This window comes from Pelophylax lessonae (assembly GCF_965119305.1).
Source record: "Pelophylax lessonae genome assembly, chromosome: 9".
Taxonomy (NCBI): domain Eukaryota; kingdom Metazoa; phylum Chordata; class Amphibia; order Anura; family Ranidae; genus Pelophylax; species Pelophylax lessonae.
Genome location: NC_138776.1, coordinates 150,587,659 through 150,610,113, shown reverse-complemented (window position 1 = coordinate 150,610,113; position 22,455 = coordinate 150,587,659). Strand labels below are relative to the sequence as shown.

General features: G+C 45.1%; 1 protein-coding gene across 1 annotated transcript in view; it reads left to right on the top strand.

Annotated features, from left to right (window-relative positions):
- The window catches only part of FBXL15 (F-box and leucine rich repeat protein 15), a 38,871-nt gene extending 36,167 nt beyond the window's left edge, over positions 1-2,704 (top strand). The window contains exon 4 of the mRNA XM_082266856.1: positions 2,113-2,704. Within this exon, the coding sequence (XP_082122982.1) occupies positions 2,113-2,302 (190 nt within the window). The 3' untranslated portion in view covers positions 2,303-2,704. The remainder of the gene's footprint in view (positions 1-2,112) is intronic.
- Positions 2,705-22,455: the final 19,751 nt, after the last annotated feature.

Below are 22,455 nucleotides of genomic sequence, written 5' to 3'. Positions count from 1 at the left end.
TGCACGCCTGAGGTGGGGCCACTGTAATCCTGTACTTGAGAACATCAGTCTATATGTCAACAAGCTGTTTGACCTCACCTCCCTGTAAGTTCCATATATCAGGAGTCCTAAAATGAAGACCCATTGCTTGCTGTTTACTGGCCCCTGAAATAAGAAACGCCAGAACCACTGCCTCCAGAGGTCCAACACCCACAGTTCCTTAGCTCTCAGTGTTGGATAGAGTCACCTGTCCAGCTGTGCTTGTATATTTTTGGCTGTAAAATCATCAGGCCAGTAGAGGAGTAGTATAAGACACTGAACTCATATAGACCACTGAACTCCTATGTGGGGGGCTTTGCAAATTTCACAGTGAGAAGGCATAATTTTATTAACACCAAAGATAGCATACTATTCCTCCCACTGGCACAAATGAGAGGTGACTATTTTTACCACTGACACTAACAGTAAGGCACTATTCCTCAAGCAGAAACCGACAGAGCACTATTCTTCCCACTGGCACCAACGTTGAGGCACTATTCCTCCCACTGACTTTAATATTAGGGCACAATTCCTCCCACTGACACCAATGATGGGACACCATTCCTCCCACTGACACCAAAGACGGGGCACTATTCCTCCAACCGACACTAAAAACAGGGTCCTAATCCTACAGACATCAATAATGGGAAACAATTCCTCACACTAAAAATCGGGTCCTTTTTTTTCTCCCACTGACAACAAGGCACTATTTTCCCACTGGCACTTCCAATTCACTATTCCTCCACACTGACACGAATGCGACATTAATGTTCCTACTGACATCAATAATGGGGGCCGATTCCTCCTACTGACACTAATGACAAAACACTTACTTACACTGCGATCAACGTTGAAACACTATTTCTCTCACAGCTACTACAGGATGCTATCAATAATGGGGCAGAATTCCTCACACTGACACCAACAATGAGGCACTATTCCTTCCACAAACACAAATGGCAAGACACTATTCCTCCAACTGGCACCAACCATGGAATTTATTCCTCCCCACTGACATTATGAGGCACTATTCCTCCCACTGCTACCAACAATGGAGCACCATTTCTCTCACTTACAGGATACTATTCCTGCCACTGACACCAATGATGTAGCACTGTTTCCCATTTAAAATGAAAATAGGGCACAATTCCCCATACTGACACCAATGGGGCAATATTTCTTCCACTGACATAAAAAAATGGGACACTATTCCTCCAACGACTAACTGCTAGGGCATTTTTTTACTTCCAAAGACCAAGAAGTAGGAGCATTTTTACTCCTGACTAGTGACACTAGGGTTTTTTTTTTTTTTTTTTTTTTTTACACCCACTGATACCTGTGCATTTACAAACTTTATACTTCCCAGATCAATTTCTTCTGCATTTACAGTATAACCAGGCCTAATAGTTCCTAGATGTGCAAATTTTATGTGTAAACGCAACTACACAGAATAGATCTAGATGCTGCTGAATGTCTAGGTGCATTCAGTCAAAGTTAAGCCCCGTACACACGTACTGATCGTCGGCATACAAACGTTCGTCTTTTCTCCCCGGGATGTCGGTGTCTGTTGAAAAGTGCAAAGACTGCCCAAGAATTTTGTCCGCCGACTACAGCCGACTGCAGAAGTGATGTCATGTAATGGTTAACTTTCCCTGTGTTTTTTCTTTTCTGAGCATGCCCAGTCTTGCAAATCTGCGGTCTGTCGGTAGAATTCTGTACTGACTGGCGAACAATCGTCCGTTCTGGTGTCGGCATACAAAAATTTTCATGTTTGCAAGAAAGACTCTTGTCCGCAGAATGTGCGCAGACAGCTGTCGGAGGCACCATACTAACAAGCGTACAATCGGCAGATCTTTCGTCCGCCAACGTTTGTATGACGACGATCGGTACGTGTGTACGGGGCTTAAGGCATTACATGCTTTTATAAATTGTCACCAAGCATCTCTGTTCACGTATTTTAATGCTTGTGTGAATGAAGAAATATTATAGATCTCTCCAGCTATTTGTGCTCACAATGCAGTTAAATTACCTACAAAACTGCAATGCTATTTTTTAAGAATGATATTGAGATACACTTTCTTTTTTCTCCTGCAGAACCTTAGCTGAGTACTGTACAAAATTGAAATCCCTTAAAGTGAAGCACTGCCACAATGTGACAGAATCCAGTCTAGGAATCCTGCGGAAGAGAGATGTAACATTGGACGTGGAGCCTCCATTACAACGAGCATTGGTTCTCTTACAGGACGTTGTTGGTTTTGCACCGTTTATTAACCTTCAAATATAGCAGTATTTCCAGATCCTGTTTAGCTGCCATGATCACATTCTCTACCGCTGCCAAATAAGAAAGCAGTCATATCCCATAACATTACCACACGGGCATGCTGCAGCCAGATTTTACAGCAGCTGTAAACGTTTTAAAGGTGCTGTGAGGACGGAGGACATTACTTGGTGTCTGGAGGCAGCCCAGTTTTACTGCCATAATTCAACAGGAGGTTGATGGTGATTATTAGCACATCAGGATCTTTGATTTGTTGACCTTTTTACGGAGCGCAAAGCGGCAGGCTGCCCCGCTGGTGACACTACGGATGGGTTTATTTATTACTGCAGAACCAGATAAGACATATTTATATTGTATCATACACTCTAGCTAACATCATGCTGTGAATGAAACCTGGCTCACTCAGAGCCAAGACACAAGAATAAACCTGTCTGTATATGTGTGTGTATGTGTATATATATATATATATATATATATATATATATATATATATATATATATATATATATATATATACACACACACACACACACACATTATACATATATTGTGTGTATATATATATATATATACGCACAAAATATGAACTAACAGCTTTGTGTTCTGTGGTTATATATTCAATCAAAATGTGATTCAATAAATTAAGTAACTGTTATTAAGTTTGTTGTTTTTATTTACATACATTGAATAACTACAGATTGAGATCCCAAACAATCACAACACACCAAACAATGGGGGAGATTTACTAAAACTGGAGCACTGAGAATCTGGTGCAGCTGTGCATGGTAGATAATCAGCTTCTTACTTCAGCTTGTTCATTTAACCACTTAAGCCCCGGAAGATTTTACCCCTTTCCTGACCAGGGCCTATTTTGCGATTCAGCACTGCGTGACTTTAACGGACAATTGCGCGGTCGTGGGACGCTGTACCCAAATGAAATTGACGTCCTTTTTTCCCACAAACAGAGCTTTCTTTTTGTGCTATTTGATCACCTGTGCGATTTTTTTTTTTTGATCATGCGCTATAAACAAAAAAAGAGCGACAATATTTTTCTAATTTTTTTTTTATATGAAATTCCCAAAAAAAAAGTAAAATGTAAATATCAAAATTTTTTAACATTTTAGGCCAATTTGTTTTCTGCTACATATGTTTGGTAAAAAAAAAAAATCGCAATAAGCGTATTTTGAATGGTTTGCACAAAAGTTATTGTGTTTACTAACTAAGGGAAAGATTTGTCTTTTTTTTTTTTAACGAGTAATGGTGGCGATCTGCGATTTTTTTTTTTTTTTTTTTTGCGGGACTGTGACAGGACCGTATGATCTCTGTTCTTACACAGGGGAGAATGACAGGCGGCTTTGTTTACATTAGCCACCTGCCTTTCTCCCTCTCCACCCAACGATCGCGAGTGACACGCGCGGGGGGGTCCGCGAACGAGCCGGGGCGGGAGCGCGCTCGCCCCCTAGAGCCTCGCAGGCTAGTGACGTACCCCATACGTCACCTTGCCTGTGAGAGGCTGACCGTGCCTCTTCCTCAGTACCTGGTGGGGGCTCCTGCCAGGGCCCCCCATCCTGCCTGGATCTGTCCCCGAGGCCCGGTCTCCCTCCCTGGTTTACTCTATGACTTGTGGTGCCGCACAGGGCTGCCATTTTGTTTTAGCCTGTGTATTTCTATACACAGTGGCCATGTTTGTGTAGTCCGGCGGCCATTTTGCTGTGGTTTGCCATTGAAAATAGCAGCAGCATTGACAGTGCAGCCTTGTGGGCTGCGATTTCGGCGGTGGGAGCCTCTCCTCATCCCCTAGTACTAACTCCTGGATTATTTTACTTCCTGATCGCCGCACATGTAGTGCTTGTTTCTGCAAGTGGCGAGTCTGGTGGATTCTTCCTCCTCCCTGCTGAGGATCGTTTGGTGCTTGTGCCTAATGACCGGGTGGTGCTGCTGCCATCGTAGTGGGGGTTTTACACTTTTTGTGGGGTCCCCCTTGTGACTCATGGAGTCTTTGGCGCACATTTTTCCGCCTGATACCCTCTCTGAGGCTGCGGGTCCCTCCAGGTCCCAACCATCCATCCATGCACTAACGGCAGTCCTGGAGTCCCTTGTGTCCTGAATGGAGGTGGCTTTCGGGCGCCCCATGCCTCATCTGATCTTGAATCTGATTTGGCTGGGTCTGCAACCACGGGCCTGGAATCCTCTGATAGTGAGGATGATTCCTCCACGTCTGCAACTGCGCACGAAAAAGGCACTAGTGGATGCACTGAGTGAGTGAGACCCTAAAGATGGAGGACGCACCCGTATTTGTGAGTGAGACCCTAAAGATGGAGGACGCAGCTGACGGTGCGACTGAGGCGCAGGTGCCCTTTGGCACTCACAAGCCATCCGGAGGGGAAAGTTTCCTTTCTCTGCCTATTTTGACAGAATTGTCGCTAAAGAGTGGAGACGAGCACTTTGCCAGGCGTTACCCCTATGAGGAGTCCCTTCCTAAGAAGTGGACTGTGCCACCGGTGGTGGACCCTCCAGTTTCCAGATTAAACAAGGCAACAATGATTCCGGTTGAAGAGCCCTCTGCCTTTAAGGATCCGGCTGACCGGAAGGCGGAGGCTGTGGCCCGCAATATGTACACTCTGGCTGGTTCAGCAATGAGGCTGGTATTCTCCATTGCCCTAGTGTCGCAAACTCTGAATGAGTGGGCTAAGCTCTTACTCTGTGACCTGGAGGGGGGGAACAGCTCCCCCCTGCCTTTGCCATGCTGGCAGAACAGCTGGTCCAGGGGCTGCAGTTTATCTGTGATGCCTCCCTGGATGCGATGCCCCACCTCTCGGTTTTGGCAGTGGTCCTTCGGGTGTCTTTTGGCTCAAGTGCTGGTCTGTGGATCAGACTTCAGAAAAGGCCTTGACTGATCTTCCTTTCCAAGGAGAACTTGCGCCTGTCCCCAGACCACTTACAGGGCCTATTTGGGGTGGTACATGAGACCTGTTCCTTCAAAGGGTGATTGTCCTGATTCCGACTTTGGAACGTTTTCAGGGTTTCAGGCAAAGTGCGTCCAATCCTGGACCTCAAGGCACTTAACTGTTTTGTATGGGTACAGAAGTTCAGAATGGAATCCCTTCAAACTGTGGTGGCATCCCTGCATCAGGGAGATTTTCTTGCCTCTATCAATATCAAGGATGTCTGCCTTCACATTCCAATATGTGCCAGTCACCAGCATTTTCTCAGCTTTGCTGTGGGAGAGGAGCATTATCAGTTTGTGGCGTTACCCTTTGGTCTCGCCTCTGCTCCTCGGGTCTTCAAAAAAGCTTTAGCCCCGGTGCTAGCTCTGCTACGCCAATGGAGGATTGCGGTACTGGGCTACTTGGACGATCTCCTGCGAGCGGAATCTCTGTCTGCTCTGGTGGAAAACCTAGGGATCACAATACGAACTCTGCGGGAGTTCGGCTGGATTCTGAATTTTCAGAAGTCTGCTCTGGCTCCGTCCACGAAGCTGGACTATCTGGGCCTGACTCTGGACTTGAACTTAGCCAGAGTGCGTCTTCCTCTGGACAGACTCCAGAAATTGCAGACTGCAATTCGCCTCCTGCTGTCCAACAGATGGTCGTCCCTCCGGACTTGCATGCGAGTGCTGGGCTTGATGGTGTCTAGCTTCAAGGTGGTTCCTTTTGCACAGTTCCATAAGAGGTCCCTGCAAAGGGAGATTCTCAATAAATGGGACAAGACTCCGCAGTCTCTAGATAATCAGATCTGGCTGAGTCGGGGAACGAGGGAGTCACTGATATGATGGCTTCGTTCTTCGGCTGGGAACATCCTTTCTCCCCTTGTATTGGACAGTGATCACCACGGATGCCAGCCTGTCTGGCTGGGGAGGCGTTCTTGGCCAACATTCTGCTCAGGGGATCTAGACACTAGAGGAGTCCAGACTGCTAATCAATGTCAATGTCTTGGAACACTGAGCAATCAGATCAGGGTTGTCCAGTGCGAAAATCAATCAGACAATGCCACGGCCGCGGCTTATCTCAATCACCAAGGGGGCACAAGAAGTGTCCTGGCGGCTCTGGAAGTAGCTGGTATTCTAAGGTGGGTAGAAAGGATCGTTCAATCCCTCTCCGTTGCACACATTCCCGGGGTGGAAAATTGGCAGGCGGATTACCTCAGTCGGTAGGCGTTGGACCAAGGGAAGTGGTCCCTTCATGCGAAGAAGTTTTATCAGCTGTGTCTCTGGTGGCGCATCCCAGAGGTGGATCCGTTGGCATCTTGGCTCAACAGAAAGGTGCAGAGATTTTTGGCTCGGTCAAAGGATCCTCTGGCGGACGCCACAGATGCGCTGGTGGCCCTATAGGGTCAGTATTGGCTGATTTACGCTTTCCCTCCTCTCAAGCTTCTGCCAAGACTCCTCTATGCAGGATCGCGCAGAAGGGATTCCGGTCATCTTAGTGGCCCTGGACTGGCCTCCCTGGGCTTGGTATGCTGATCTGGGGCGGCTGGTCGCCAATGTTCCTTGGAAGCTTCCTCTCAGGAAGGATCTGCTGGCCCGAGGACCGATCTTCCATCCTGCTTTACAGTCGCTGGCTTGGCTGTTGAACGCCAGGTGCTGATGGATAAGGGTTTATCTGAATCAGTGATTCCTACGCTGTTAAAGCTAGGAAATCTACTTCTAGGAAGATCTACCATTGTACGTGGAAGACGTATATTGTGTGGTGTGAGTCTCTTGGGGTTCATCCTCGCTCCTTCTAAGTGGCTCAGCTCTTAACCTTTTTCAACGGGGGGCTGAATAGAAATTGGCCTTGAGTACCATCAAGGGCTAGTTGTCGGCTTTGGCGGTCTTCTTCCAATGACCTTTGGCCACACACTCCCTGGTGCATACCTTTCTTCAGGGTGTCCGACATTTGGTCCCTCCAGTACAGGCTCCGTTGCCGCCTTGGGATCTCAATTTGGTGCTTTTAGCTCTACAGAAGCCTTTGAAAATATTCAGGAGATTCCCCTGCTTACGCTGTCCCAGAAGGTGGCTATCACCTCTGCATGCAGGGTGTCAAACTGGCGGCGTTATCCTGTCGTTCACCTTATTTGGTGATTCACAGGGATAAGGTGGTTCTTCGCCTCTGTCCGTCGTTTATTCCAAAGGTTGTCTCTGGATTTTAATTTGAATGAAGACATTGTGTTGCCTTCTCGGTGTCCTAGGCCTAAATATCCAAAGGCAATTGCCTTGCATGCCTTGGATGTGGTTCGTGCAATTAAGGTGTACCTGGCAGCTACGGAGTCTTTCTTGAAGTCAGACTCTCTATTTGTGCTCACGGATGGACCTCAAAAAGGGTTTTCTGCTTCCTCTGTGACCATTTCCAGATGGATCAGTCAGACGGTGGTTCAGGCCTATTCCATCAGGGGTCAGGTTCCTCCTTTCCCTGTCGAGGCGCACTCTGCTAGGGCGCTTAGTGCCTCCTGGGCCTTCTGTCATCAGGCATCAGTGACCCAGGTTTGCAAAGCGGCCACCTGGTCATCGGTACACACTTTAAGAAAGTTCTATAAAGGGGATGTGTTGGCATCTGCAGATGCTTCCTTTGGCCACAAGGGTTTGCAGGCTGCTGTTTAAGAGGACCTGATCCTCTTTGAGGGTGTATTGTTTTTTTCAGGTGGACTCCCGTTGTTTGGTTAAGCTCCTGTTGCCTGGTTGGCTAATTTTAGCCTTGGAAATTTTTTGGTTGTTCCCACCCCTCATGTTAAACACTGCTTCGGGATGTCCTAATGTAATCAATACCAGAAGCTGTGTCCGTCAATGAACGAAAGAGAAAATGGGATTTTTGTATTACCGTAAAATCCATTTCTCTGTTGTTTATTGACGGACACAGCCCCTGCCCCTCTGAGGAGTTATTAGTCTCTAACACACTGCTTATAACAAAACTGAGTGGCTATAGCAGAAGAGGGAGTATAGCCCCTGGGACTGCCCATGGCTGTAACCAGAATTATTTTCTGCCTAATGTCCTACTCCTGTAGGAGACAATATAACCCAATGGTTATTAAGACCAAGAGATGTCAGTTGAACATCAGAGAAATGGATTTTACGGTAAGTCAAAAATCCCATTTTCGTCTTTAATTTAGGACAACATGTATTCTGCTACGTCTTTTGGGAAAAAAAAATCCCAATAGGTGTATATTGATTGGTGTGCGTTAACGTTATAGCATCTACAAACTATGGTATATATATATATATATATATATATATATAGGATTTTACTTTCTGACTGCCTATCACACTTCAGTTGCTAAAATGCCAGACATATTTCTCACACGTGCCATGGGTATATACAGAATTACACCCCAATACACATTTTTCTACATCTCCTGAGTATGGGAATACTGCATGCGGGAGACTTTTTGGGAGCCTATCTACATACGGAGGGGCTCAAAACCAATGACCGCCTTCAGGTTTTTAAAGGGCGCAATTTCCTCATTTTACTGCCTGGCTACCTATCAGTTTTGGAGGCCCTAAAATTCAAGGACAGTTCAGACACCCCCAAATTACCCATTTCTGGAAAGTAGACACGCCAAGGTGTTTAATGAGGCATAAGTATTTTTCAGATCTCTTTTTTTGTCACAAGGTTTTGAAACATTTTTGTTTAATCTATTCATTTTCCAAAAACTTGTGGCAACAAATGTAATCCACAAACTACTCGGGGGGGGGGGGGGCTTGTACTATCCTGGCAGTTTAAGGACTCCAAAACGGATAGTCACAAAAATTAAGTCACAAGTTGCACCCTTTGAAAGCCTAAAGGTGATCATTGGATTTTGGGTTCCTCCCAAAAAGTCCCACACAGCGCAATGTGTTTTGGGGTGCAATTCCATGACTCAGGACTTGTTAGAAATATCATGTGTATACCCTGAACCCTGCTGCTGTCAGAAGACACAGATCAGTGCTGGAGCTGATTGGCCTTACTGCAAAGCAAACAATAGTTAATAACACACAGTGACAAAATAACATTAACAACAACTCAATAAAACCACTTTTTAGAACCATAACATTTCCAGCCTTTGATTTTAGGGTCTCAAAATGAGATAGACAGTTTCCTGACTAACATCTTTCGAGAACCTTCTTGTGCAGACTTGTGTACCTTAGACTAACACTGCACTAGTCTGGTAGCGACAGCAGCAGTCTTTGATGACAAGACCAGGTTCGCCAAGGCAGGTGAGACAAAAATACTGGGTGTTTTGTCTCATTCCGTGTTTGCCACATACATGCCATCTTTTTTGGGGTGACCTCTGGGCTAGGGTGCCTGAGAAGACATCTGGAAAATGCCCTTTATGTAGCCGGGTAACTGCATCTGGATTTGAGCTTTGGGCCACATCGCCATTTGATTACAAAAGTGCTGTAATGAATGCTTTCTGAAATTTTAGTTTGCTTTGTATTTTACAAAAAACATATAGAGCCAATTGAACTAAATATATATAGACACTTTTTTTTTTTATACCAGCGTGTAGCTCCACGGGACACTAAATACAGCTTCATCATTTGGTCATTGAAGTTTACGCCTCCCATATAAAGATTATAGTCGCGGACACAGAGAGGCCTTTCAACAATACGTGTGAATGGAAGACTAGATGAATAGATCCTGCTTGTCTTTCCACTTCACTGCGAGTAGTTTTCCATAGCACATACAAGCTTTCTCCCTCTTTCCAAGTGTAGTGATGATAAACCATCGGAGGAAGCCCCTGCAATTATGTTGCATGGTACCACAGGAGCCAATTCTGAGAGTGAACTCCTCTAAAATGCGGCATGCTTGCATAAAAGTTGTGCGAATGGTACCCTTTAAGGCAACGAGTCCCATGCTATCCTGCCACTAATCACACATAGTCTGGGCATTCTGGGGGCTCCACTTCACAGTCTTTTCATCCGTAAATTTTAAAAGGATATGTTCAGCCTGTGGCCCTTTCACAGAGCTTATGCACTTTCACCCCATATCTGGCATGTTTGCTGGGGAGATATTGCTTGAATTTAAGCCTGCTAGTAAAATATATCAGGGATTCGTTTATGCAGATGTTTTATTGGGGCAAATTCAAATCTGCAAATTTTTGGGAGAGGTAAATTACGAGGGGCTGAACTTTTTGGAGCCGGTCATAGTGAGGGCCACTTATGACAGAGTATTGTCACTGAACACGTAGAGAACGCAATGTGATGAATCTGGTCTGTGGCCCAATATGACCGCAATTCATTATTTTTTGGATTGCCCATGTTCAGGGTTAGATCCAAAATGTCTAAAATTCAGAAACCGTGATAGGTCCTCACTCGAATTTCCTTGGAATGAATTTGGATTGGCAGCAATGTATGGTTGGGCTTAAACATTAGTTTGGTCCACAATCAAATTGTAGAGGTCTTCAGTAAAAAACAAAAAGGGGGATTGTTAAGTTTGCAATTTCCACCTGAACCCTGGTCTGGGCTGTGAATAGGGGGGGATAACGGGTGCTGCTAAACCAGGTAATCTGGGTTCGGAAGGACACTATGGGCCTGTACTCTAATTCTTGGTGGCTGCGTTTTCATTCTGCTGCTAGTGCTTACCACCTCACCAGGTTGTACTGCATTTCTGGCGCTCGCCACTTCACCATGAGATACTACAGTGCTGGGGTCTAAAAGGCCAGGATGTACCAAGCCGCTGGTGCTTGCCAGATCACCAAAAAGTAGTGCAGCTCAAGTACTGGCACTCTGCTTCATATGAGCATAATCATGCCTTTCTAGCATCTCAACAACCTGGGGTCGGGTACACCTCATCTTAGCAGGGACCCCTTCTCAATCGTCTGAGCTAGCTGTCAGGGAGCCGGCTGCTTTCTAAAGGTTTGTTTTCTATGACAGATTTGGTCAGTGAAGACTCAGAATCCTGTAGGCCAGTGGTCCTCAACCCTGGCCCACGGGGCCCACTAACAGGCCGGGTTTGCAAGATAACTAAATTACATCCCAGGTGATATAATTTGCTGCTCAGTGATTGCAGTATTCTAGTCTGCATCTCCCCAAGGTAATACTTAAAACCTGGCTTGTTAGTGGGCCCCGAGGACCGGAGTTGAGGACCACTGCTGTAGGCCTCTTCACTATTGTGCCTTTATTGGGACATTTTGGGCACTAAATTATAGGGATGTAACGATATTGCCGCTATCGCGGTGGTTGACGTGTCCCGATATCGTCGTGGTTGGGTTGCACGGTTGCAGGCGGCAGATGATCAGGGGCGGCCGCTAGAAGAAAAAAAAAATAATTGCCACACACAGACAGTAAATGTTGCGGCTGGCAGCCGCGGCTGGGACTTGTCTCGGAGTATTCAAATTGACTGGTCTGGCCGCCGTCTCTGTCTCGGCTCCTGTCTGTCACGGTCACTCACCTCCCTATGCTGCAGTGCTTACTGGCCGAGCCGAGGCGAGCGGCTGCGAGTTGGTTTGGAGCAGTGTGGGTGGGCGGGCTTGTGGGGCGGAGGCAGAGCCAGCGCACAAGAGCAGCAGACTCGGCGGAGCAGCTTCGAGGCAGGCACCAGGCAACAGCACCACTAAGGCAAGAGCAAGACACCAGACCGCCGGTGAGTGTAATGTGTAAAGATAAATTAAATGAAAAAAAAAACACAGACGCCAGTGCCACTAACGTAACATACTGATGGAATTCAAGTAGTGTTTATCTGTGGTCATTCATTAAACAGGAGGATTTGCAACATAGGTCATAGGTCATGGTTTTAGGGGGAAAGCATATCATATTTTTACTTAGTGAGTAAATATATTTCAAAGTGATTTTTTATGTGGCTTTCACATATTTGCAAACTTATTTCTTCAATAGTATTAAAGACAGAGATTTGTTCTAATACTGCCTGCAGGCCTCATTGATGATCCCTCAGGCTGGATGTTCTCTCACTCTGGGCTGTCTGTGTCTGGGCGACTCCAGTCTGCAAAGTAACTACTACTTTAAGGGGGGGCATTCTTCTCACTGACCATAATGTTAGGGGCATTTTTATCACTGACACACAACTGTTGAGGGGGTTCACTGAAGGCCCATAAAGGACAGAGAGAAGCCATTACACTCAAGCACTCTTTCAGTGAACTCAGCACATTTTATATTTGCTGCCTGGTGATGTTGGAGGTGTTCGTACTCCAAAGCAGAATTCTCTATTAATGTACCAGACTGAGACTCTGAACCCAACCCACCAGCTATTTTTGTGCTCTATGATATACAGAATATATTGATGTTCCTGACTACAACTTGCACTTTAAGCACTATGTGATCAGTGTTTTATGTTGTCATGGATCCATATATACAACAATAAATTGCCTGTTGACTGGCAAAAGCAGAATAAATGTCGGTATTTTTTCGCTATTATCATCACAAACACTATTGTGAGCTATTTAACAATACCGTGAGCTTTTCCACAATATCGCAATAAATATCGTACCGTGAGATTTTGATATCGTTACATCCCTACTAAATTATCAGGTACCTGGTGCGACTTTGAGAAAAAAAAAAAAGTACCTGCTAGTGCAAGCAGAGATCGGGCCTGATCTTGCCGACACCACAGTTTTATGTACAATGCATCAGAGATGGCAGGGACTGAAAATTATACTCACACTGCACTTGTTAGGGGTGGGGGCTAAATGCAAGTGTTGGCAGCAGACAAGGCTGATCCTGCCAACACTGTGTTTTTGGGGACACTAGTATAGTTCTGATCGTGATTAAAATACTGATATGTTCAGACACTATACTATGGCAGTAATCAGCAACTTATAGTGTGCAGGCAATCTAACGGGGACGCTATCTCAAGTAGCCTGTGGCACTAATACAGTGATCAGTAAAAAAAAAAAAAATGCTATTCAATGTACTGATGTGACAGGGCACTCAAATGGTTAACTGGAGGGCAATCAAAGGGCTAAATGTGCAAAGGTGTGTGCAAGTGTAGACGTGCTGTTTCCACTTACACAGGTCGTCTTTTTTTCTCTCCTTGAACTGAAAAGGGCTCTGGGAGAGAACAGTGCAGTTCCGATCAGCAGATTAAGGGCCAAAATCATTGGTTGGAAAACTTGTGCTGTAGCGAATCACAGAACATAAAATCGGGCAAGCTCCTGAAACAGGCTCGATGTACAGGTTCATGATCCAGCCTGGCCATTCCACACAGTGATTAAAAAAAAACATACATACATACTCACCTCTATGCTGCAGCTATCCCACGTCGCTCAGTCAGTTTGGAGCAGAGAGCAGTGACTGTCAGTTACCACTCTCCGTTCTTCCCCTCCAGCACTCACTGGAGTGGCGGGCTGGGGGAGGGTTTGGATGTACCAGATTTTGACTCAATGCCATGTGCTGAGTGCCGGAGCCAGCTATCAATCAGGCAGCTGGGTAAATCACTACAGTATGGTCAGATCAATGCTTGCACACTTGTAAACAGTCATTAGCTAGCCATAGCAACTATACCTAGTGCCTTTAAAACAAAATAATGGTAGAAGGCTCCAGCGCACAATTGCCTTGCAGTTCCTATAGTTAATTCTAAGGTCTCACTATATGGGTGGGCTGCAACCACCAAAAGTAATTGCTATATGTTCCTCCAGTAGCATCTGGACACCGTTAGCAATTTATGGAGAGATGTCAGCCAGAATCCATCAGCACTACTGATTAGTAGTCCTCACAGCAGCTGTTTTTGGCATGAAGCCAGTAGCTTACTTACTTTCTTATGAAGGATTTGCTGAAACTTCCCAACCTGGTAGCTAGTGGTTGATCTATCGCATGTATGCTGCCATGGAGGCACCAGGAATACAGAAAATTGCATCATACTTACCGTAACTTTCTTTTCCTGGTGCTTATCCATGGCAGCATACCGAACCCACTTCATTTATTTCTAGAGATGTACATGGAATGGGCTGTTGTGTAGGTGTTAACTCTTTATAGCTATGCACTGGTCTTGTTGGTGGAAGTATGTCGGGCTACTATCACATGTATGCTGTCATGGATAGGCACCAGGAAAAGAAAATTACGGCAAGCATGATACAATTTTCTGTTTTATTTGGCATTTGCATTTAAGCTAGTTTTAGTTTATTTGTAAGCATCACCTAAAAGAAAATAAATTCACAAAATTGAAGAAACATTTTTATTTCATTTTTAAATTCCTTCAACAAGATATGGTCAGTATAAAGAGGATAAATCACAGAATAAAATGTGAACTTTTTATCTACAGTAAGGCCTATTTCACACGGGCGTTCCGTATGTCCGTATATCACCCCATCCGTTTGCGGGTGATATATGGACATAATGCATGTCAATGGGATTGCGGATGTCAGCGACCCTAGAAAAAAAAAAAATGGCGGTCCTTGCAATATTTTGTCACAAGGTATTTGCACAGCGGTTTTTCAAACACAATTTTTTGGAATAAATACACTTTAACGGAGTAAAAAAAACTAACAAAGTTTGCCTAATTTTTTTGTATAATGTAAAAGATGTTACACTGTGAATCATGAGAGAATCGTGACCTTTATTCTAAGCAAAAAAAATAGTGATTCTCATTTTATCCAGAACCGTAAGGCATAAGCTCAGAATTGTCTGATACTTCTGGTCTCAGCATAGGAATATTATATTGTACTTTGAATTCAGCCCAGACCTCAGCCCCCAAATTGTTGGTGCTGAGGTGTCTGGCTTTATCCTGGTATGGGATAGAATGTCTGTGCTAACTGCTAAGAAGACTGGTAATTCAACCCACTGTGTGGGCATAGAAACTCGTAGATCAATTATGCAGATAAACTGACTTCTTTACACATTGCCTCTCTGGATTAGAAGATTTACAAACAAAATCCAATTTCTGACCTGTGTTAGAGCTTGATTACACTGTTGTGGTGTGTTTTTTCCATTAAGGCAGCCTATTCATTTGAATGGGCAGCCTAATGCGCTAAAACACACAACAGTGATGTACTAAAATGCATTATGGTGTGTTGCGTTCGTGAATGCATCTTTTTTGGTCCCTTAGGCAGCCCAACAGTGTGAACCCACCCAGAGCACCTACTATATTATGTACAGTGCCTGTATGAATGAGGACATTGGTAGAACTTGAAATATGATTATGATTACTATGAAAATTTGATTTTGGTTATTTGGTCTGTGCAGTTTGAAGAACTTAGCAAAATGCAGCAAACCTAGAATGTCAGTCCATTTAAAACTTATTTCAGGTTTTGGTAGATGTCAGCCCTACTTATTCCCATAGAACACTGCATTAAGCAAGAAAGCTGGAATACAACATGCCCATGGATAGGCTACTTTTCCCCCCAGGCTTTGATAAGTCTCACCTGGAACCATAAACACTGGTTGGTGGGGTTCCCTATATTTTGAACTTCCCTCATGCCAAATAGCCGCTCCCCCAGAATTTTCTCCTTATTCCTTCCTGACCTTTCCCACCCCAGTTTTTAAAAGATTAATCCTTCAAAGTTATTAATTGCCTCGGCTATAATCCCTACCTTTGGTGGCTGTTACCAGTATCTCAGATGTTGGTGATACCCAGACCTACCTGTTCAGAGATGTCTTATGTCTATAAACCAAACCAAAATGTACAAATTAGCACATTGTTCAGTTTTGAATGTACCTCCTCTGTACTTAATAAAATTCTTGAAACAAAATAGTCATGGTACACAAGCTCAATAAGGGACAGGCTCTCTATAAGTGAACTTGTCCTTTAAACTGCCTGACAGTTTTCATAGTTTCTTATAGGGGGACTCTGTTGTGAGATATCCATGTTTGCGCATGTGCTGTGACCAACGTGTTCAATGTTTTTTCTACATAATTGAGACTGCAACAGGAGGTGCTGGAGCAAAGGTGGATGCTGCCAGCCAAAACACCCAGGTTATTACCGTAAGAGCAGAGAGCAGAATTATGAGAGGGAGAGGACACTGGTATCCAAGACAAAGAAGCATCCAGGAGCCAACTAGACTCCATTAACCAAAAACATCACCTTTGGGTGGACTGACCCATAGATGTAGAATCTACTTACATGTGTACAGTGCAAATACCAGGCATTAGACAAGTTAGACAATTTTTTGCTCATCCATGTCTACTGGCACGCATTGCTCTCCACAGGCTATAGTTGTCTCTGTGCAGACTGAATTATACCTTGAAGCAAGTTCGCACAAATAGCTTTACCATCCTAACAGGAGAAACAATACATATATCTTCACACTGACATGGGCAGTAACAAACTTAGATATTTACATATTGAATTCAGACCTTCTTTCTGAGATCAAATGACATGACAAGTAGTACACTATATACAGTTTTAATAAAACTAAGTACATGCACTTTCATTTTAACAAACACCAAATTAATTTTAGTATTCAAACAAAGCTAATCAACACAATAAAAAGATAACATCTTCAGATATTCCTTCAATCATGTCTGAACTTAAATCATCTGCCTACAGTAGCTAAAACAATACAATTACCGTACAAGAAAAACAAGAAAAAAGCTGCCTATACTGAAACAGTCATGTTTAAAGTCAAGCACTCAGTGTAAGCTATCTTTAATACGGGACTGCATTGCAGTTAATCTGTGTTGAAACACCATACTTTGTTTAAAAAAAAAAAAAAACACTTTCTAAATCAAAAGTTCCCCTAGCATTTAACATCCTTATGTAAAAGTAAACCTACCACAAGCTTATGCAAAACAAGAATATGAGGAGTATATGAACAATTAGATTGGCTACGATAGCTTTCAGTAAAAACTGCATGCCAAAATGATCCAGGGATATAGGCAGCCGATTTCCAGTAACAATGAAGCTTTGGTCCACCCTTTGCTGCTACTGATCTTAAGGTGGTTGTAAAGGTGAAATGTTTTCACCTTAATGCATTTACTGCATGAAGGTAAAAAACCTGTAATCTGCTCCCCCTCACCTGTGCCAGGGAGCAGTGGCTCTCTCCTCTCACTCGCTCCTCACTGCACATGAAAGCAGCAGCAGGAGCCATTGACTCCTGCTGCTGTCAATTAAATCCTGTGAGGAAGGAGCAAGGTGCAGGGCAGTAACGTAGGGTGTGTTAACGGTCACACATAGCCCAGCTTGGGATCGAGCCCAAACAAGTGTCCCATAGCAAGTTGCTTGCTATGGGGACACTTGAAAGGAGAATAGGGGCTGCTCTGTGCAAAACCAATGCACAGAGCAGGTAAGTATAACATGTTCTTTAAAAAAAAAAAAAAAATACCTTTACAATCACTTCAAATGCAATGGGTGATCTTACGGACCAATAGAGTAGCTCAAAACCTGGATTGTTCAAGCTTGACATTTACACAACGTTTGAGATGTGCATGTAGATTTAGCTGCTAGATGCACTGAATCTTCTGGTGTTTTTTTTTCCCAAAACTATGATCTCCTGTACAACTTTCCTCATATACCACATTTGAAAAGCCAAAATGTGACAGGTTTGCTAAAATGATTACCAGATCATGGGCTATTTGATATTTCTCTTTATCCTGTGAATTGCTTAGTTTATGTGTGTGGCATCCATTCGGAGTTGACACACAATTGGCAATAAACAAGAAGTTAAACCTAAAAACCTTCAAAATAATCCGCAGTTATGAAAAAAAATCTATAAATAAACATGACAAGCTGTAAAGGTTACTGAAATTTTTAAAGCAGTATTAAAATCAAAAAATGTAATATAGGGCAACTTACCAAGCATTAGATGTGGTGGCTCTATTCATTTTCTTATTTTTAGGCTTTTTTCCCCTCTGTTTTCACCTGGTGATTTCGCCAGTAACACAACTCCTGTATTACAGTGCCCGCACTATGGTTGCAGGAGCGTAGGGGCACCTTTGAACAGCAGCATTAGAGTTAAATGTACTAGCCAATTTAGATACACTAACAAATTGAAGCTGAACTACAACTCAGAGCAAACAGTTTTTTTCCTTTTGAGATAAAAATGGATTTTTGTAAAATCTTACCGTAAAATCCTTTTCTCTTAAGCTCATTGACAGACGTAGTCCTCCTTGATTAATATCAACTCGGGTTATACTGCCCTCTACAGGAGTAGGACTAGACAGGAAAGAAAACGTTCTGGCCACACCCTAGGGGCAGTCCCAGAGGGTATATCCTCTCACTTCCTGCTACTGCAAATCAGTTATGTCACAAAGCAGTGTTTAGAGAATTTAACCCAACCCAACTCAAAAACAGAGGGGCGGGTACTACGTCTGTCAATGAGCTTAAGAGAAAAGGATTTTACGGTAAGATTTTACAAAAATCCATTTTTCTCTGTCGCTCATTGACAGACATAGTCCTCCTTGATTAATATCAACTCGGGACGTCCCAAAGCAGTGCCACAAATGAGGGGTGGGATAACAGAAATCAAAATCCAGAAGGCCCAACCGGAGCCAACCAGAAGCATCAAGGACTCATTGAGCAAAAAGATGAGACCTAAGTGAAAAAAACCCAACAAACCCTCGAGGTAGACTAACGGTCTCCTCAAATTGTGGCCTGCAAAACCTTGCGGCCAAATGAGGCATCCGACAATGCCATCACATCAACTTTATAAAATTTTGTAAAGGTATGAACCAACGATCAAGTAATCGCCTTGAAAACCTGGACCCCTGACGCCTGATGGTGGAAGGCCGAGGAAACACTAAGCGCCCGAATAGAGTGCGCCTTAACAGGGAACGGAGGATTCCGACCCTTAATAGAATAAGCCTGTACCACCGTCTGTCTAATCCATTTGGAGATAGTCGCGGCAGATGCAGGCAACCCCTTTCTGGGGCCATCCGTGATCACAAAAAGTGAATCCGTCTTACGGAACGATTCCGTAGTCTTCAGGTATACCCTGATTGCTCGAACCACATCCAAGAAATGCAACGCATATTCCTGAGGATGATTGGGCTTAGGACACAAGGAAGGTAGCACAATATCTTCATTCAGATGAAAATCTGAAACCACCTTCGGAAGAAAGGATGGCTTCGGATGAAGAACTACCTTATCCCTATGAACCACTAGATATGGGGAATGGCATGATAATGCAGCCAGTTCTGACACCCTGCGTGCAGAAGTGATAGCCACCAAGAAGGCCACCTTCTGGGATAATGTAAGCAAGGGAATCTCCCTGATATTTTAAAAGGGGGGTTTCTGAAGAACCGACAAACATCAAATTAAGATCCCAGGGCGGTAAGGGTGCGCACTGGCGGAGCCAAGTGCCGCACCCCCTGGACACCAAGGAATGAGTAGCCCAAGGCTTCTGAAAGAAGATTGCTAATGCTCAAACCTGACCCTTGATAATGCTCAAGGATAGTTTCTGCTCAACCCCCTTTTGCAGAAAAGCCAAGATTCGGGTCACCGAATAGGTACGTGGGGGAAAATTCCAAAGATTCACATATAAGTCTTCCATGTGCGATAATAGACTTTGCTGGAAGTCGCTTTCCTTGCTTTAATTAGAGTAGGAATAACTGAAGCTGACACCTTTGTCCTTCAGTACCTGGTTCTCAATAGCCAGGCCATTAAAACCAGCGACTGTAAAGCACGATGGAAGATCGGTCCTTGAGACCGCAGATCCTTCCTGAGAGGAAGTCTCCAAGGAGCGTCCGCGACTAGCCTGTCCAAGCCTGCATACCCGGCTTGACGAGGCCAGCTCGGAATTTCCAGGATAACTGGAGTTCCCTCCACCTCTATCCTGCGGAGAAATCTCAGCAGCAATTTGAGAGGGGGGAAGACATATAGTAGCTGATACTGCCTTTACAGGCCGTTCAGCGCGTCTGCTGCATCCGCTAGAGGATCGCGGGTGCGAGCCCTGTTGAGCCAACCTACCAACAGATCCATATCCGGGGTGCCCCAATGAAGGGACAGCTGGTGAAATACCTCTGGATGAAGAGACTATTCCTCTTGATCCAGAATCTGACGGCTGAAATAATCTGCCTGTCCACCTCCGTGATAAATATCGCGGAGAGAACTGGAACAACTGTTCCCCCAAAAAGAATGTTGGCCACTTCTATGGCCCGCCAGGGCACTCTTGGTGCCCCTTGGTGATCGACATAAGTCATGACCGTGGCATAGTCCGACTGGATCTGAACCGGGCTGCCCTGGAGCTGCTCGGTCCAGTAAATCTGATCGCTCTCAGTTCCAACACATTTATCGGTAACCTGGAATTTATCAGAAGAAATGACTTCCCCTGGCTGAGCATCGGAGACCGAAGCCACCAGACCAGAGCCTCCCTGGTCCGCTCACTCAATCGGATCCGATTGTCCAGGGAATTGGGATTCCGATTCCATATGGGAAGAATCTCCTCCTTGGAGAATTCGGGTAGGAGACTGGGCAAACGGTACTGCCTCTAAGGAGGCGACCATCAATCCCAGCCAGTTGACGTACAGCAACATCCGAATCATTGACAGAATCTTCTGGAGTTCTCCGTATGGAGAAACACTCTTGCCAAGGATGTATCCAAAATTAGGCCCAGATAGTTCAGTCTCCTGGTGGGAACCAGGGATGATCTTTGGGAAAAGCAACGAAAACGCTGATGTCCTGCGAAGATGGGGATATGAGGATAGGCATCCTAAATGTCTATGGACGCCAGGAAATCCCCCTGATGCAGGGAGGCCACCACTGTATGGATGGACTCCATCTCCTCCAAGACCAAAATTGGACGCACCTAGCCCTTTTTCCTGGGCATTGTGAACAAGTTCGACTAGAACTCCTCCAAGTAAATGGGAACTACCACTGCTTGTTGTATCAAGCTGTCCCCCGCAAAGCTTTTTAAGCGACCCGGGGATGTTGAATATTGGAAGGGAAGAATCGCACCATGGAAGTGATCGAAACTCGATCTTGTATCCCGACCATATGACCTTGCGAACCCCTTTATCTGGGATTCTGGAAAGCCCTGGATCCGGAAACCGGTGAAGACGTCCCCCCACCCCAGAGATGGGTGGGGCCCATTCTGTCAATCCAACGGGATAACAGTGCTTTTATTTAGTCTGGAAATCGGTGAGTCCACTATTGGTGGTACCGTCCATCTTTGAAATGAGGGATTCCTCAAAATGATAGCGCCTAGCAATACGTTTGGAAATAGCAGGGCTCATTTACGGACGACCCTATTTGGGCAAGGGAAACCCTTCACCATTTTTGGTAGGCTTGCTAGTACCAAAAAAGGAATATGAGTCTCAGGGTGTAACCTCAAGATTTAAGGTTTCCTGGACAGACACAACTAGTGCTTCCACCAACGCTTCTTGTGCTATGGCGGAGGCAGAAGCGTCCTCCTTACTGTCTGAGGAGACCGTACCTGAGACAACAACCCCAGAAAAGGGACTGCAATGACCAGCTCAGAATCCGTATCTGAGGTATCAGATGACATAGGGGTAGGCGGGGGTCGCTCTTCTTGACCCCCGTCCCTGACAGGCTACCTCCACCCGGGATACCAAAGACTCCAAAACGCTGATAATGCATCATCACAAGTGGGGTACTGGAGGGTCCTGCGGCCATCCTGAGGGGATCAGGTGGGGATACATGTGTGGCAGGGTTCATGTAACAAGACACTTGCCAGCAAAACACAAAAAAATTAATTGCAAGAAAAAAACTTTTTTTTTTTTTTTAACTTAGTCCCCCAGCGCAGTAGCGCCCCTCAGTCTACCTGCTTGGACCCCTCAGAAAGAGAGAGAGAGACCCCAAGGCTCACCTGATGCACAGAAGTTTCTTATCAACCTGCTTCCAGCACTGTCTGTTACAGACAGGAAGTCTTTGGCTTGCTTTCCCTGGGCCAAGGAGGCGGCTCCGCCCCTTTACACGCCTTCCGGCGCCTCCCAATTACTCCACGAGGTGTTTGGTCACCTCAAACATGGCCACCCCCATGCTGGAGACACGAGGCTACGCCAATATGGCGGCCTCGTGCGATCTGCAGGAAAATGGTGGCGGCCTGTGTAGGATAGCGGCGGCTTGCCAGCTAGCAGCGGCCTGCGGGATGTGTGCATTCGGCCTGTGCGGCCTGCGGAAGTGCCTCGGCCTGCAGGAGGTGTCCTCGGCCTGTGGGAGGCTGTGTGGCCTGTGGAAGTGACCGGCTTTCTGGAGGGATGGCGATCTGTGGCTGCAGTAACTCAGGCATAGGCATCGGCCTGTGTACACACTAGACAAGGTAGGATACCTCTATACCTCAATAGTATTGCCTTTTAGTAGTCTGCCACTGACTTCAGTCACCCTTACAGTCATATAGTGACTTTAGATCATCAGCTCCCA